Genomic DNA, 16,001 nt, shown 5'->3' on the forward strand with positions numbered 1-16,001 from the left:
TTGACAAGTTAATAGAGGAGTGACTTAAATGATCAATTTCAAGTATTTGAGTAATTAAATTGTAATATTTCATAATTAAGTAATTAAAGTGTAAACTTGATGATAATTGAGTGACCAAAAGCGTAATTTACCCTAAATATATTTGAAATATTGTAGTTTCTAGAAGTACTTGAAAGTATATAAACTATTTGACGTGCATGGCTGGCTGCCCAATGGAAAGTCAAAATGTTTAGGGGATAATTGTTGAATTTTGGTACATTGTGTGGGGAAATTATGTTAGGGTTTCTAGACTTTGGGTTATCAGTATGACAAAGGTTAATTTTGTTATTCAAAGTCTTTGTTTGGTCTTCTTTTATAGAAGCATCTATCAATTGAAATATATATATATATATATGTAAGGTATTCAGAACTAGATCAATAGTTAAATCAGTCAGCTTATTGGTTCTCAAATTGATCAATTTGTCTGGTTAAATTGAATAAATTATTAAAATATCTCAGTTCAACTCCTAATTTAACCAATTTGTAGAATAACTGGTCTAACCCTTATTCTATACTGATCCAATTGACGTGTCTGTTATGATTTTGGAAAAAAGATTTTTTAATAGGTATTAATAATTTCTTAATATGGAAAATACGAAAATTTAGGATAAAAAGAATGGCAAATATGTATCATGAAGCATTCCATCGTTGAAAATTCCAAAAACAACGTGAAAGGAGTCTTATGTAAAACAGTTGAAATTGGGCATCTAAAAGTCAAAGTTTATTGGTATGAAAATAAATAAATGTAGTTAAGTTGACAACTTATCAAATGGAATATTATTTATCATACTTGTATTTTAGTGAAATTCTTAATTTGGTCCTTTTATTATTTTTTCGATCACTTCAAGGGTAAAGTTAGATTTTTTCTAGGGACCATTTATAAGAATTAAACTACAATTTCACTATTTTATTGACTTATATCTTTATAGTTTTTAGGAGGAGTAAATCAAAAGTTTATTATTTTAAGATGGGATAAATTATAATTTTACCATGTATTAATTTCTAAGATTATAGTTTGTTTTGAATCACTTTATTTATTTTTATTATAGTTTCTTTTGAAGAACTATAATTATTATTTAATATTAAATAAACAATAATTTAAGCTTAAAAGTTGCGTCTCGCAAAATAACACCTAGACAAAAAAAAAAATATATATCGGATCATGGCTCGACCCATCAACAAAGTCTATTGTTCATCTTAGAAATAATATAATTTTTGGATTCTAAACTTAACAACTAGATTTACTTTGATATCTATATTTGTTTTATCCACTTTGGCACTTGGACGTAAAACTAAGTCCACATTAATTCTTAAAATTGAAAAATATAAAAGTTTGATAATGTAACACTATGATATTGTGTCATATCATCACTTGAAAATTTAAAAATTTATATAATTTTTTAGGTGATGGTGCAATATAGTCTCAAAGCATCACATTTAGTGTTTTAATTATCGGACTAGTAGTTGAACAACTCAAACCACCTATTTTTGTTTTAACCAGTTTGTTCAGTTTAACAGTCAAGCTGACAATAGTTAGATAAATAATTCAAATTTATAAAAATCTAAAAAAAAAAAATTTAAACCGATTCAACACATTCAACAATCCATTTTTGTCCTAATTTTTTACTTTTAACAATTTCAAGTAGTTTTGGAGTCTAACAATTCAACCCATTTGCTTAGACTGTTATATCTACTAGTTCTCGGTCCATTCAATCAAGTTCCTGTTATAGCAACACTGGTCACATCATTAAATCTTAATAGAATCCAATTTAATGACCAAAATGGATCTAGCTGTCAAGTTCAAAAATCAAAGTGGACCAAAAAAAAAAAAATACCAATGTACCAAAGTAGACCTAATTACACCAAAAATTATTTCTAAAACCCTAAACCCCTTTTATCTTATAACAAAATCATTATAAACATTTGTTTGCAACGCTTAACGTACTTAGCCTTTTGACCTAAACAAATAAAAGGCCAATTAAGCTACTCTAATGTTGCTAGCTTCTCTTCATCAACCTCAAATGCCTTCCTTGCTTGCTTCAGTTCCTCTCGCATTGACAGCAATTCCGTACACCGATTTAGTTTCGGCATGTCCTGCAGATTCAAATTGATTTTCAATAAAAACCAAAGGACAAACAACCAATTCCAGGAACATACTCAGATTATAGTTCCTCACGTATTCGTATTAAGAGTTTACCTTGCGAATTAGAAACAGAAAATCCTCAATCGATAACTTTCCTCTCTTTGATCCGATATCTTGAGCTTTATGCGCCTTTGAGCGAGTAAAACACCGACATGTTACCAACAATGGCATCTCATTAACCAAAGATATAAATCAGTAAACAGAAACTTACCAGATCTGTTACATAATCCATGACAATGTCTTCGACAAGGGTCACAGTCTCGGGGAGTGGCTGAAAATGCAAGAAATGGAGTTCAAAATTATGATCAAATACATATAACAATCATATTTCCAGAAAATTATACACGAACAAAGTGTCGTTTTCATTACTTCAGTGAACAAAAGCAGACAATGGTAGGCACGTTATGCACCTTTCTCACAATGAAGCATCCATAACATGAGATTTCAAACTTTATATGCCGGTATCGAGCAACTCATTTGAATTCTTGATGGAAGAATATGTCGAGCTACGCATAGCAAAGTTACAAATATGCTGCAACTGGAAATTTTCAGCTTTCTCAAAACAATCACTAACATATGACAATATCGTGATTTACAGTATACGACATTGAAAACCAATTGTTCTAGACAAAAACATGGGAAGGAATTGATAACTACTAATACTTAGTCTACCAAAAGGTACAAAACGGCCATATGCAACGCCAACGAACGATATACGAACTCATCGATGACATTACATGGATGCACAACCTCTACACTTCTAGTGAAATAAGTTGTAATTCATTGCAGTAACACGGGGAAGAAATTGATTACCGCTAAGATCCATGTTGTTCTGACTCTTTATTTTTCTTTTAAGTACTCATTTCCGGTAAGGTATCGAGTTGTAACCCTCAAAAAATCCTCCAAATATATGGGAAAGTATCAAAAAAATGAAACCCGAATCCAAGTAACATAGGCTAAGGTTAAGTGATCAATTGAGCTCCCTAAAAAAGCCAGTATCCAATAAAGATGAACATACAAGTATGAAAAACAACATTCCAACATAAAAGAATGGGTGAAAGTACCTGGGAAGTTCCTGTATTATGGGGTGTTAGGACTGGATCAAATTAGACACTCTATTATTAAATAAATCAATTTAGTTCTTATACTATTAAAAAGAATCAAATAAGTCCAAATAACATTTACAAGATAAAAATGTCCTGAAAAATTATTATTTTAATAATAGTTAAAGTCCAAATAAAAATTCCATTTACATAATCATAAAATTGCTAACTCTATTTCAAAATGATCTTATTTTATTTTTTTAATAGTACAAGGATTAAATTGATACATTTAATAATAGAGGGACTAATTTGATCGGTTCATATGAGGGGCTCTCATTTTCATTGAGATTTCAATCATAATCCATAAACTGAAACGAAAAATAGAAAGTAATGAAAAGGGCAGTATTCAAAATTTCTGAGGAATTATACTTACACTGGGATCATCTCCAAAACCATACATCATATGCTGCACTGTAAATAAGAAAAACAATGTAAATCATTAAAAACTTGCAGGAAAAAAGAAACTCAGAGAATTGGGAATAAAAAAGGTTGGGTTACAATCTTTCTGAAAAACTCCTCTTTTGCGCTTGAAAGAAGTCTCTGAAGGTTGTGAAGACTCAACTTTAGCTTTTGAAGAGGGCCCTGTTGATGGGTGACTCATTTTTTTTTATCCTCTCTACTTTTTCACAGAATCGTAGGAAACAAACAAGTCCCAATAAAAAATGTCAATCAGGAAACCCATCATTAAAATAATCTTAAAAGGGTTAGAAAAAGTAATTGATTTACCTGACTCTTGAAGAGGGGGGAATGGCACAAAAAGGAAGAGAATTCTGGTATTTGTAAAGATGGGTATTTTGATGGGCCAAGCTTGGGCACACCAATGCCCTTATGATGTGTTGGTGTTCCGCCTGCTTGAATCATATTGAATAGGTTAAAACATGTCGTCATTTTTATATCTTTTATATATATTTTTTAAGTATTTAATTTTTCTACTCTTTAGATTTTAAAATTTAGGTCCATCTATTAACGCTATTAAAATTATTTGAAATTTAATCCATGCACTATTCATAAATTTGAAACGAAACCTCTAGAATTGAACTAATATAAATCATCGGATGTCGAATGAGTACGATTAGCTTGCAAAATATCTACATATAGAGGGTTTCGAAGCCTCATATTCCGTTGCGACCATTGTTGCTCATGGCATCAGTAGAAAGGTAGTTCCCGTGACAAAGCAAGAATAACTTTACAAGATGCAACGATAATCATAGGCTTTCAAATTGAAGGAACCATTGTAGGGTGGTTGAATTTGAGCTTGAGCCAAAGATGAAGAGGTTACTCGGTCGTAACCTCGACAACAAGGGATATTTAAAAGGCAATTGAGTAAAGTTGACAAGTCGAGCATCCACCAGCAAGCGATGTCAACAACGAAGAGTTTGAAAAATATGTTAAAGCATACATACTGTGCATCATCGCATCAAATAAATCCAAAAACCTACCGCTTAATGTATCTGCCATTGTTGGAGGACATCGCTCGTGTCGACACAAACAACTGGAGGTCCATAATTTTGGCATTCCTATACTGGGCCTTTTGACAATGAGACGGATTAAAAATCACAACAGTTGAACTTCGGCCTGGATACTAATGCCATTTATTATGTAAATCCCTTATCATCCATTATCTTTTCCACTTGTGAGAAGGTTAGGAGATATTTACATCCAATTTTTAGAACATATTTCAAGTTATATGTTTTAATAATCTATTTGATAAATATTTAAAATGTTTGTAAATTTAAGGTCACACCACGTATTTTTAAGAATTTACCCATATTCGAATCAATATTTATTTTTTTTACTTTTTACTGTTTTATGAACTTAGAACAAATTTTTTTGGTTTCGATAGACACCATTCTAGCTTAACAACATTCAGTCCATGCTCTTGAGGGCTGCAGACATTTTAGGAGGATTTCACCAACTTCTGAAAAGTACATTAAACGTCAAATTCACAGATGAAGTAATAAGTCAATAATTTTAAGAAATTTAACATTCAAGAGTGCCCAGCTCATATTTACCTTGAGTGATAATTAAGATATGCAAAACGCATTTCTGTCTATTTCTGATTTGTCTCCTCATGAGCGAAGGACTCCCAACTATATTTATGCCCTAAGAAATATTTCTTTATAAAAAATCAATTTTGGAAGAAAACATCACTTGATTAAAATATTAATAATATACGCATTTATATCATACTGATATTTGTTTTTGATACATTTTTATATTCTTTTTTCTTGTTATATATACTAGTGCCCATTTCTAGAGTTTGATTTTGATGGTTAAGCTGAAGTTAATATCTTGATGATGAGGATGTATTCATGACTCAACCTCATCCTGGTCATTTGGATTGTGTTACAGCTTAAAGTAGGCTTTATAGGTTTGAAAACAATGTCTTGTACATACCTTAACACGATTTTGATTTTTCAAGTTTTACACTTGATGTCTCTCTTTTTATCTCGCTATCAATTTCGAAAAATTGTTATTTCTATCAAGGTTTCGCATGGCAAACTGAGATCGCAAGCAAGCAATGAGAAAATCAACAATAGAAAGTTTAGATCCAATCACAATAAAATCTAACTTCGTTTAATTTCTATGAAAATCAGTAGAGGTCACCTATTTATAGGGTAGAATCTAGAGTAATGAAATCCTCATTTTACCCTTCATTAATCTAATTTTGGCATCGTGGCTTCATGATCTTCGTAAGTTGTAAATGATTTCTACTTGATGCCTTCAAATAACCACTCTCAAGTAGCTGAAATTAAATGCTGAAAATTTAAGTTATAAAATTATTTGATATATTATTTAAAATTAATTACAAAATATATTTAGATTGTTTGATAAATATATATAAATTTTAATTTTTTCTCATTTCATCCTTAATTTTTAAAAAATCAAAATTTAAACGTAAAGTTTTACAGGATAATAAAATATTAAAGTAAATAAAATAAAAATATTCCCTTTTAAGTGATAAACAATGGCTGAGTTAGGGCCTAAAATGGAAAATTTTCTATTTAAGCCCTTTATAATTTATAAAAATTTAAATTAGTAATGATAAAATTGTACTTAGCCCTCAAAAATAATAAAATTTGATTTAATTCTTTAAAATTATAAAGATATAGATTATTAAAATGATAAAATTATATTCTTACTATCGTAAAATGTACAATTTAATTCGATTCAAATTTTTCTTTCTAATTCCACCACCGATGATAAATAGCTCCTTTCTACTTTTACTTTTTTCATACCTTTTAAAACACCACAAAGTAATATAATTAGATTGAAGAAAGTCCAAAAATAGAGTAAATTAAGAATATTCCCATTTGGATCATTAAGAGATGTTTTGGTTTTAGAAAGAAGAGCATAAGATTTCAAAAGAAATAAAATAATATATTTTGAGATTTGGCACCTGATTTGTAGTTTAGCTTAGAAATTGGTGGGTTAGTGTATACGCACATGGATGATGTATCCCATTTTCTAGACCCAAGAAAATACTACCCTTTTTTCCACACTATTCTTTTCTCCCTTTTCCCTAGCACCGACAAGAAGCTTGTTACTATGATGAACAAGTTATATTATAGGATAGGATTAAATTAGTCTCTATATATAAATTGATGAGGAATATAGGAAGTTATAACATAATTTAACATTCTTTTCAACAGTAAATGGATTAATTTGATCAACCTCTAAAGTAGAGCTACTTCCACCTGTAATAATCACTTGCAATCTAAGACAGTAAAAACACTTCATCAGCACCACAAAATCCCCCATCAAACGGTGCATAGCTCTCAGTACAAAACGAGTTTTAACTATGAAAAAGCACATGGTCCATGCGCCATACAGTCTGCTGCAATCCTTGACATAAAAGAGACATAAAAGATTACTCTGTCACTCTGGCAGGCTTGATTCTAGGCCACACTTAGCTGGATATCATTAAAAAGGGTAGATGGTGAGGCTGGTGGATAAGTTTCTACGCTGAGATTACTGTCCAATACATTAAAAATGGGAAAGTAGTAAAAAGTGAAATAGCTTTTCATATACATATATAAAAGAAGTTCCTAGAAATGAGCTAAACTAGCAGTGAAAAAAATGGAGTTTTGGGGAGTTTTAATTTCTGGGGTTTTAGTTTCTTGGTGGGTTTTGAGTGTAAATGGTGCTAATTTACCACCATGTCAATTCCCTGCTATTTACAACTTTGGTGACTCAAACTCAGACACTGGTGGGATTTCAGCTGCTTTTGAACCCATTAGAGCTCCATATGGTGTGCCCTATTTTCACAAACCATCTGGTAGAGACTCTGATGGTCGCCTCATCATTGACTTCATAGGTAAAAAAGCTGAAAAAAACACAGTTCACAGTGAACTTTTATTTTATTGATTGCTGTTTTCTTCTTCTTGTGGCAGCTGAGAGACTTAAGTTGCCATATCTTCATGCATATTTGAATTCCTTGGGAGCAAATTTCAGGCATGGAGCAAATTTTGCTACTGGTGGATCAACCATAAGAAGACCGAATGAAACCATTTATGAATATGGGATAAGTCCATTTGGTTTAGATATGCAGATTATACAATTCGAACAGTTCAAGGCAAGGGCTACTGAAATGTATAATCAAGGTTAGATTTTTCATGTTATCTGTTTGATAAAATGTTTATATGAAGTTAATAATTTGATCTTTGGACATTATTTTAACCCCTTTTTTTTGTTTTTTTGGTAATTATTAGCTAAAGATCCTTCTGAAAAAGATAAACTTCCAAGACCTGAGGACTTTTCAAAGGCGCTTTACACCTTTGACATTGGCCAAAATGATCTTTCTGTTGGGTTTAGGAAATTGAGCTTTGATCAACTGCGTGCTTCCATCCCAGATATCATAAACCAGTTAGCATCAGCTGTCCATGTATGTTTCGTTTTTCGAGTCTATGTTGCTCTGACTTTTCCCTTTTTCGAGGATATTCATGCAAATATAGTGAGAAGCCTTAGAGAAAAATGAACAAATAGGATACACACCCAAGTACGAGTAACATAACTTCTAGTTTTAAAATTGCCTGTGTTTGACGTCTTTAGCAATGTCTAATATGCGTGTGGCAATGGCTTTCTAACACTTTGCCTCATCAAATATGTGCAAATAGTAGTCTTTTTGAATAACATGTTGATAGTCAGAAAGTACTATGGCCTTGTATTAGGAGACAGATTGTATTTTATCTTCTCTATTAAAAAATGAGCAAATTAATTTTTGTATTTTAGATAAAAGAGCAAATTGGTTATTTTATTAAAAATTCCATCCATTTTTACCGTTAAAAACTAGTCTGTATACGCCGACATGAAGCATATTCCGTCAGCTATGCTAGTTTTTAATGGTAAAAATGAATGAAATTTTTAACATAAAAGGATTAGTTTGCTCTTTGCTCTAATGTGTAGAGACTAATTTACTCATTTTTTGAAAAAAAAGTAAAATACAATCTGACTCTTAGTACAATGGTTTTCATGATATTTTTACAGTTGATGGTCTAATATCTGTGTGTCAATGGCTTTCTTAGAACTTTCATAAGTAATTGCAACTTTTTAGTCCATACTTGTGATAAGGAACAAAATCTAACTTATCAGTATGTTAAAATCCAGCATCTGTATGAGCAAGGAGGGAGGAGTTTCTGGATACACAACACGGGTCCGATCGGTTGCTTGCCAGTTAACTTTTTCTACATTCTTAATCCCGAACCTGGTTATGTTGATCAGTACGGTTGTGTCAAGAAACAAAATGAAATGGCCATGGAATTCAATAGACAGCTTAAGGACAGAGTAATCAAGTTAAGAACCGAGCTCCCAGAAGCTTCGATTACTCTTGTAGACGTCTATACCGCTAAGATTGCAATGATTGGCAATGCTAAGAATCTAGGTAATCATCATTGTCATCACCATCATGTCTGACCCTTAATCTCCATGCTATGCAAGGGTAACTTTATTTATCAGTTTGTGCTTATTTTTTACAGGAATGGCGGATCCATTAAAGCCCTGTTGCGGATATCACGTGAACTACGATCATGTATGGTGTGGGAACAAAGCAATCATCAACAAAACCGAAGTATTTGGAGCCTCGTGCAAAAATCCGTCTATGTTTGTAAGCTGGGATGGAGTTCATTACACTCAGGCTGCAAATCAATATGTTGCAGATCGTACACTCAATGGCTCATTATCAGACCCTGCAATTCTTATTACTCAAGCATGTCATAAGCAGTAAGTAAAAGAGTCTTTTGATCTCAAATGTATTGAAATCGCCATTTTGATGTATCGAAAGATCTGTTACGTGCAGAATGATCTCAAATGTCATATTAAAAAGACCTTAATGAGAAGTTTTAACAATGTTGGGGACCAATAGAAAATATTGAAGCTTACGTGGAATGTCATCATTTGCAAATGAGTTCCTTCATTTTTCATATAACTTCACCGATAGACAATTACTATGAACCAGATTGAATTTCGCAATCCTTGTATTTTAAAAGAAAAATAAACTAATTTTTTTTGTTAAAAATTTTATTTATTTTACCCTTAAAGTTAGCATGACTAACGGAATTATCAAACTATGTGTGTCTCATATTGATGTACAATGATTAATTTTAATAAAAAATTAATTTATTTCTTGATTTGATGTATATAGATTAATTTATTTATTTTTTTGAGTAAAATAAGTAAAATGTAATTCAACTTTTAACACAGTACTTTTACCTAATTTGTTTCTGTGTATTTTTTGGTTATATGTCCGACACGAGCATCTTCAAGTGGAATCGAATGCAATGGCTACCCTAACATACTAACATACTAACGAAGAAACAATACAGAGCTTTAAGTAACAAAAATGGATATCAGATTGTCAAATCTTTCAATGCTAAGCCAATACATGATAATCAGGGTTCAGATTCACATGTTTAAAACGCCAAATTCTGAATTAAGACGCATTTTTATACACAAATCTCATTGCCTATGCCATTCTGGCAATGGAACCACCTTGTGAAACGGTACCGTCCTTTGCGGCAAAACTCCGTCTTCTTCATCGTCATCGAATTCCAATAGATACCTACAGACGATTGGAAAAGGGTATCATGCATTTCAGTGACACACAACAGGTAAAACAATTCCGGGTTCTTCTAAATAAAAGGCCATGGAGAATGTCACTTACTCATCGGATTTCCTCTGGTGGAGAGTACCCCCGCAAATATGCACAAAGAAGATTGTTAGTCAGTTTATTAAGGAGAGGAAATGATCGAAACGTATATATTGCGTACTGAATGATGAAGGTGGTGACCAGAATAGTCACCTTTCGAGGTGTACTAATGACAGTTGCTTTATAAAGTGCAGTTGTTTCCGGATAAACAGCCAAAACATTTCTCCCCGCAGGGAATTCTTGAGTACCGGAAGGATCGTTTCGTTCCGGGAATGGTATGATGCAAGATGCAGACAGCTTGTACGTCCTGAAATCGCAATAACCGGAAAAAAGAATGACATCTTCAAGATCAACTTCAGCTATGCAAATAATCGAAAAATAAAAGCTTTGATTCTTAAGACTGACTACATAAAAGAAATTGAGCCATCGATATAGGTATTCTCGTAATTACAGTTAAACCACGATAGAGTCCTCCGGACCGGCCAATATAAGCATGATAAAGAACAAAGTATGAAAAGCTTACTTCTGGACACCGCCCTCTTCATCATCACCTGCTTCCTCATCGAGTACTTCGAATCTGCATATGGAGATTCAGCTTAAAAACAAGAATAAAGAAGACCCTGGATGGGATTTTCGTACGAGCCAAAACGAAACATCCTATATGAACTGTACTTACTTTTTTGTTTTCTCATCAAAATTCATCACTTTTACGACAAACCACTCATCCATCTTGGCGTCCGAGGTGACTCTCGCAGCTACCTGAGTACAAAAGCAAAGGTAAATTGGGTCTACGAAAAAATATCAAAGATTGTGATAGAGCTACACGGACGACTATGCACTACAAGCTTACCTGTTTATCTTTGAAACTAACACAAGCGTCAATATGACTCTGCATAGGAGAAGGGCGAGAGATATCTGAATCAGATTTCATTCTTCTCCTTTTCTGCTTCCTACCATCTGCAATATTTGATGTCAGCGACATAAACAGGAAGTTCAGATACCCTCATTCTAGTATGCGAAATCTAGAGATGAAATTGACTTTTTCGTTTTGACGTATGTCATATATTCATCTTCTAGCTTTGAAACAAGAGAAAGATGATAGACAATTGATCGCTTCAACTAATTGCCGAGTCTTTATTTGATTTTAACCATCATGATAGAATTTTGTACAGTCATATCAACTTGAGAAACTCTTTAGTAATCAGCCAAGCAATTCCATGTTTCAGGGAGAAAATCAAACCGCAGAAAATTAGTCTTAACATACTCTTTGATTACGACATAACTAAAACGAACAGAAGTGGTGGATAACACGCACCCATTTTTCTTCGTTGTTGTGCTGGTGCTCCGGTGCCAGGATGGCAGGAAAGTGTCGAGTTTACTTACTAAGGAATAGGAATCCAGTATCGATGACAAAACATCAGGAATTCAAGAACAAGAGAATACAGTAATGAGAATCAAACCAGAAAGTTCATCACTAAATACAAAGAAAGTGGTAGAAGACTTTATTAGAGATAACGGACATACACTACTTCTCGCTCTGACAGATCTTTAGCTTGAATCTATCAACATTTTCGTTAGGAGTTCTTTTAAATCCAAAAATGGTTTTGCATTAGCAAGTTATTCAAAGGATTTGCAGCTTTTATCTGACGAGATGACAATAACGTGAATCTAAACCTTTTTTCTTTTTTTATTAGATTAGAATGAGAAAAAGGTCTAAAATTAGTTGTTAAAAGAAGTAGGTATTGTGGGAAGGTGGACTTTAGGAATTTTCTTATTCGAAATCATATGATAATATGTTGAACGATTGAAATTATGGGTTGCTTCTCATCCAGTCTTCTTTAAACTAATGTATGGCATAGCTTCTCATCCACAACCCTTTTTTCCTTTGTTCAATACGGACGGCTAAGAAGGGCAATGGCCTTTTTTATATCTTGGAAGAAGAATAAATAAGGTTGTCAAAATTAAAAATCATTTAGTCAAATCGGGTGATAAACTCAAACGTAAAAGGTCTCTATTCCAAAAATTGCATTCAATCGCACTACACCAAAACAGGTCTTTAGCGGCGTATTTTGTGGCGTTTGGACAACAAACGCCGCTAATAATAAGCAATAGCGGCGATTCACAAAAAGCGCCGCAAAAAAATAAGGCCAACGACGCCGTTTACTGAGTTTTTGGGCCATTAGCGGCGTTTTTACAAAAGCGCCGCTAATGCTCCTGTCTTTAGCGGCGTTTTCTGAGAAGCGCCGCAAAAAACCTAAGGGCAACGACCCGTTTTCTTTGTTTTTGGGCCTTTAGCGGCGTTTTCTTAAAAACGCCGCTAATGATATGTTTTTTAGCGGCGTTTTTCTGTAAGCGCCGCTAATAGTAATAAAAAACCATTCCAATTATCTCATGATTTGATATATTTTTTTATTATAAGATGAATATTTCGTTGTATTTATTATATATTGGTCAAATTTACATTTAAATGATAACAAATAATATTAATGTTTAATACAAAATGTTTTTATTAATTAAAGAGAAGTCCTAATTAAGTCCTAACTATTTATTATTATTTTCAATCACAGTTTATTTAAACTACTTTAGTAGAAAAATATATATATAAAATTATGAGTAAAATAAAATATAATAAAACTTAAATTGTTGTGTTGTAAAGAATAAAAATAGAAAAATTTTGATATATAGTTCGACTAAATTAATATATAAATCAAACAAAGTAATATAAAACACCAAATTAATATCGTGATTAATAATATTATATATTATTTAATTAGTCGGGTTAGTACGGATAATGATGAATAATTATGATAATATGCATGGGGCATGGCATATAGCTTCCTAAAACGATGTGGAGTGGGCACCAAACTCTAATAATATTTTTGTAGTCCATGCCCCGGTAGAATGGGTTGAAACATCGATCTTTTTCTCTAGATAATGATATGCAAAGTGAGATGCTTAGGGGTTAGGGGTCTAGATGTTAGACGTTAGGCTTTAAGCCTTAGGGTTTAGGGGTTTAGGGTTATAGGGGTCGGGTTAGGGTTTAGGGTCTAGATTAATTTTTTTAATTTATATTTTAAATATATGTTCTTTATGTACGTAATTGTAAAAGAGATAATAATAAATTTAATAAACTGAAATTATGAGTATATATAGTTGAAATTATGGCTTAAGAGATATATATTAATATATGTTATATTTAATTACTGAGATTCATACCATTTGATATTATAAGAATCTAAAATATTTGTTTTGTACTACAATAATATTATGATTGGGATTCTTGGTTTTTGAGTTTGGGGTTTAGTTTTCGGGGGTAAGGGTTTGTGGTTTGGGGTTTGGGTTTTTGAGTTTAGAGTTTAATGTTTGGGGTTAGGGGTTTGGAAATTTAAGGGCCGGTTTGGGGTTTAGGGTTTAAAGATAAGTTATGATATAATATTTGATTTTGGGGTTTGTTTATGGTTGTTTCTAGTTTTTGGGTTCAGGTACGGTGTTCCGGCTAACGGGTCACGGGTCATGAGTTTTAGGGTTTAAATGTGGATATTTTACAATATAATTCGAATTAAATTAAATTTAAATTATCAATTTAATAAATATATATATGAAAAGGATTAAATCGAAGCTTACAAAATTAGATGGTTTTAGGGTTTAAATTGTATTCATTGAAAACAGCCGCTTTCTAGTGGATTTGCATTAGAATTAACGGCGTTAAACATGAAACGCCGCAATAGATGAAATAATACCGGCGTTTATTATAAAAGCGCCGTAAAATACTATAAGTTGTGAAGAAAACGGCGCCGTTTTCTTATTACATTTAGTGGCGTTTTATATAAAACGCCGCAAGTATGTTTTCTTTGTTACGGAAACGACGTCGTTTTCCATTGTTATTAGTGGCGTTACACCCAAAACGCCGCAAATATATTTTAAAGATTACACGAGTTTGCGTTAAACGACTGCGTTTGACCTTATATTTAGTGTCACTTATATATAAACGCCGCAAAATCGAAATGGTGTTACGAAAAACGGCGCCGTTTTTTTATTACATTTAGTGGCGTTTTAGATAAAACGCCGCAAGTATGTTTTCTTTGTTACGGAAACGGCGTCGTTTTCCTTTGTTATTAGTGGCGTTACACCCGAAACGCCGCAAATATATTTTAAAGATTACAGGAGTTTGCGTTAAACGACTGCGTTTGACCTTATATTTAGTGGCACTTATATATAAACGCCGCAAACTCGAAATGGTGTTACGAAAAACGACGTCGTTTTCTTATTACATTTAGTGGCGTTTTATCTAAAACGCCGCAAGTATGTTTTCTTTGTTACAGAAACGGCGTCGTTTTCAAGGATATTTGTGGCGTTACACCCAAAACGTCGCAAATATATTTTAAAGATTACAGGAGTTTGCTTTAAACGACTGCGTTTGACCTTATATTTAGTGGCGCTTATATATAAACGCCGCAAAATCGAAATGGTGTTACGGAAAACGGCGCCGTTTACTTAGTTGGTTTTAGTGGCGCTTTTATTAAACGCCGCAAATTTGCATTATAACTTAAGGAAACTGCGTCGTTTTCCATTGTTAGTAGTGGCACTTTGCTTAAAACGCCGCAATGTTGTTTTAATTTTAATACAAACGATGCCGGTTTCTATATATTATTCGTGGCGTTTTTTTCTAAAACGCCAAGAGGTTTAGTTGCTTGATGGGGAAACGACTGCGTTTGGCGATATAGTTAGTGGCGTTTGTTTATAAACGCCGCAAAGGGGTTAAATATGTTGACGTAAACGACGTCATTTGTTTTCCACCATTTTGACCGAAACAAAACCAAATTAATTCCCCGATTCTCCACCCCCCCAAAACAGACATCTCCCCCAAATCCCTAAAATTTCCCCTAATCCCTAACAGTTCCCCAACGTAGTCCAGAACGGCGCCGATTTCTTTGCTGCATCACAGCCTCCGTGCGTATCTGGTACTGCAACCATCGGTAAGTTCGTCAACTTCCTTTTTCTTCTTCATGCGTGAACATTTTCTGGAGACTGGAATGCCGATTTAAATTCAAACTGCATGCTTCTTATCCGTGCGTCTCCGTACTTGTTGCTTGTGTTCTGGGGGGATTTGGTTCAGCTTGCAGTCCCCATGTGCTAGTCTTTTGCTTTGACGTCAAACTGCATGCCGCCTTCTGTTATCTCTTTTAGGGTTCAACAACCAGTAGAACCCCTTCAATGGATATTAGCTGGAAAAAATGTTAACTTATTAAAGCACTTAGCCAAATTTCAATAATTTAGTTACAACCGCCCCTTAGTTTAGATTGCTCGCTAATTACGATAGAATCTTCCAAACTGTTTACGTGACAACCTATTTTTGAAAGAACTAATTTTCTCTTAATAATCTCTTTGGAAGTATCAATTCATGCTTGAGAAATATGATCTCACTCTGTCACTTGGATCTCTCTAACAATCAATTCAATAGCACTTTTCCTTCATTGCTAATTATATAATATTAACAAATATTGAGTCACTTTTTCTATCAAGCAATGAGTTTCAAGGCATGATTTTGCTCTGTGTTTTTGTCAATTTGTCA

The 16,001-nt window shown here is 33.0% G+C and overlaps 3 protein-coding genes across 5 annotated transcripts; 1 reads left to right on the forward strand and 2 right to left on the reverse strand.

Annotated features, from left to right (window-relative positions):
* Positions 1-1,783: 1,783 nt before the first annotated feature.
* LOC105769227 (transcription initiation factor TFIID subunit 13) lies at positions 1,784-4,116 on the reverse strand. 3 transcript variants are annotated; one of them, XM_052633630.1, is made up of 6 exons: positions 4,012-4,116; positions 3,784-3,904; positions 3,659-3,696; positions 2,394-2,453; positions 2,237-2,311; positions 1,784-2,133 (listed from the first exon to the last, which is right to left on the reverse strand). In XM_052633630.1, the coding sequence occupies exons 2-6, from the start codon at positions 3,884-3,886 to the stop codon at positions 2,023-2,025; spliced, it is 387 nt and encodes a 128-aa protein (XP_052489590.1). In that variant the 5' UTR covers positions 3,887-3,904; positions 4,012-4,116; the 3' UTR covers positions 1,784-2,022. The 3 variants fall into 3 exon arrangements, with proteins under 3 accessions (XP_052489590.1, XP_052489591.1, XP_012445169.1); XM_052633631.1 differs by having other exon boundaries at positions 3,784-3,901; positions 4,012-4,089; XM_012589715.2 differs by lacking the exon at positions 4,012-4,116 and having other exon boundaries at positions 3,784-3,956.
* Positions 4,117-7,189: 3,073 nt separating this feature from the next.
* LOC105769175 (GDSL esterase/lipase At5g14450) lies at positions 7,190-9,685 on the forward strand. Its single transcript, XM_012589640.2, has 5 exons — positions 7,190-7,603; positions 7,680-7,889; positions 7,998-8,170; positions 8,893-9,166; positions 9,261-9,685. Exons 1-5 carry the CDS (start codon positions 7,366-7,368, stop codon positions 9,506-9,508), a joined length of 1,143 nt encoding a protein of 380 aa, XP_012445094.1. The 5' UTR covers positions 7,190-7,365; the 3' UTR covers positions 9,509-9,685.
* Positions 9,686-10,109: 424 nt separating this feature from the next.
* LOC105769213 (SAGA-associated factor 29 homolog A) lies at positions 10,110-12,018 on the reverse strand. The gene is made up of 7 exons (XM_052634055.1): positions 11,745-12,018; positions 11,280-11,386; positions 11,106-11,188; positions 10,953-11,006; positions 10,583-10,736; positions 10,445-10,458; positions 10,110-10,342 (listed from the first exon to the last, which is right to left on the reverse strand). Exons 1-7 carry the CDS (start codon positions 11,746-11,748, stop codon positions 10,240-10,242), a joined length of 519 nt encoding a protein of 172 aa, XP_052490015.1. The 5' UTR covers positions 11,749-12,018; the 3' UTR covers positions 10,110-10,239.
* Between the last annotated feature and the right edge of the window lie 3,983 nt (positions 12,019-16,001).

Source organism: Gossypium raimondii, chromosome 7, assembly GCF_025698545.1.
Source record: "Gossypium raimondii isolate GPD5lz chromosome 7, ASM2569854v1, whole genome shotgun sequence".
Taxonomy (NCBI): Eukaryota; Viridiplantae; Streptophyta; class Magnoliopsida; order Malvales; family Malvaceae; genus Gossypium; species Gossypium raimondii.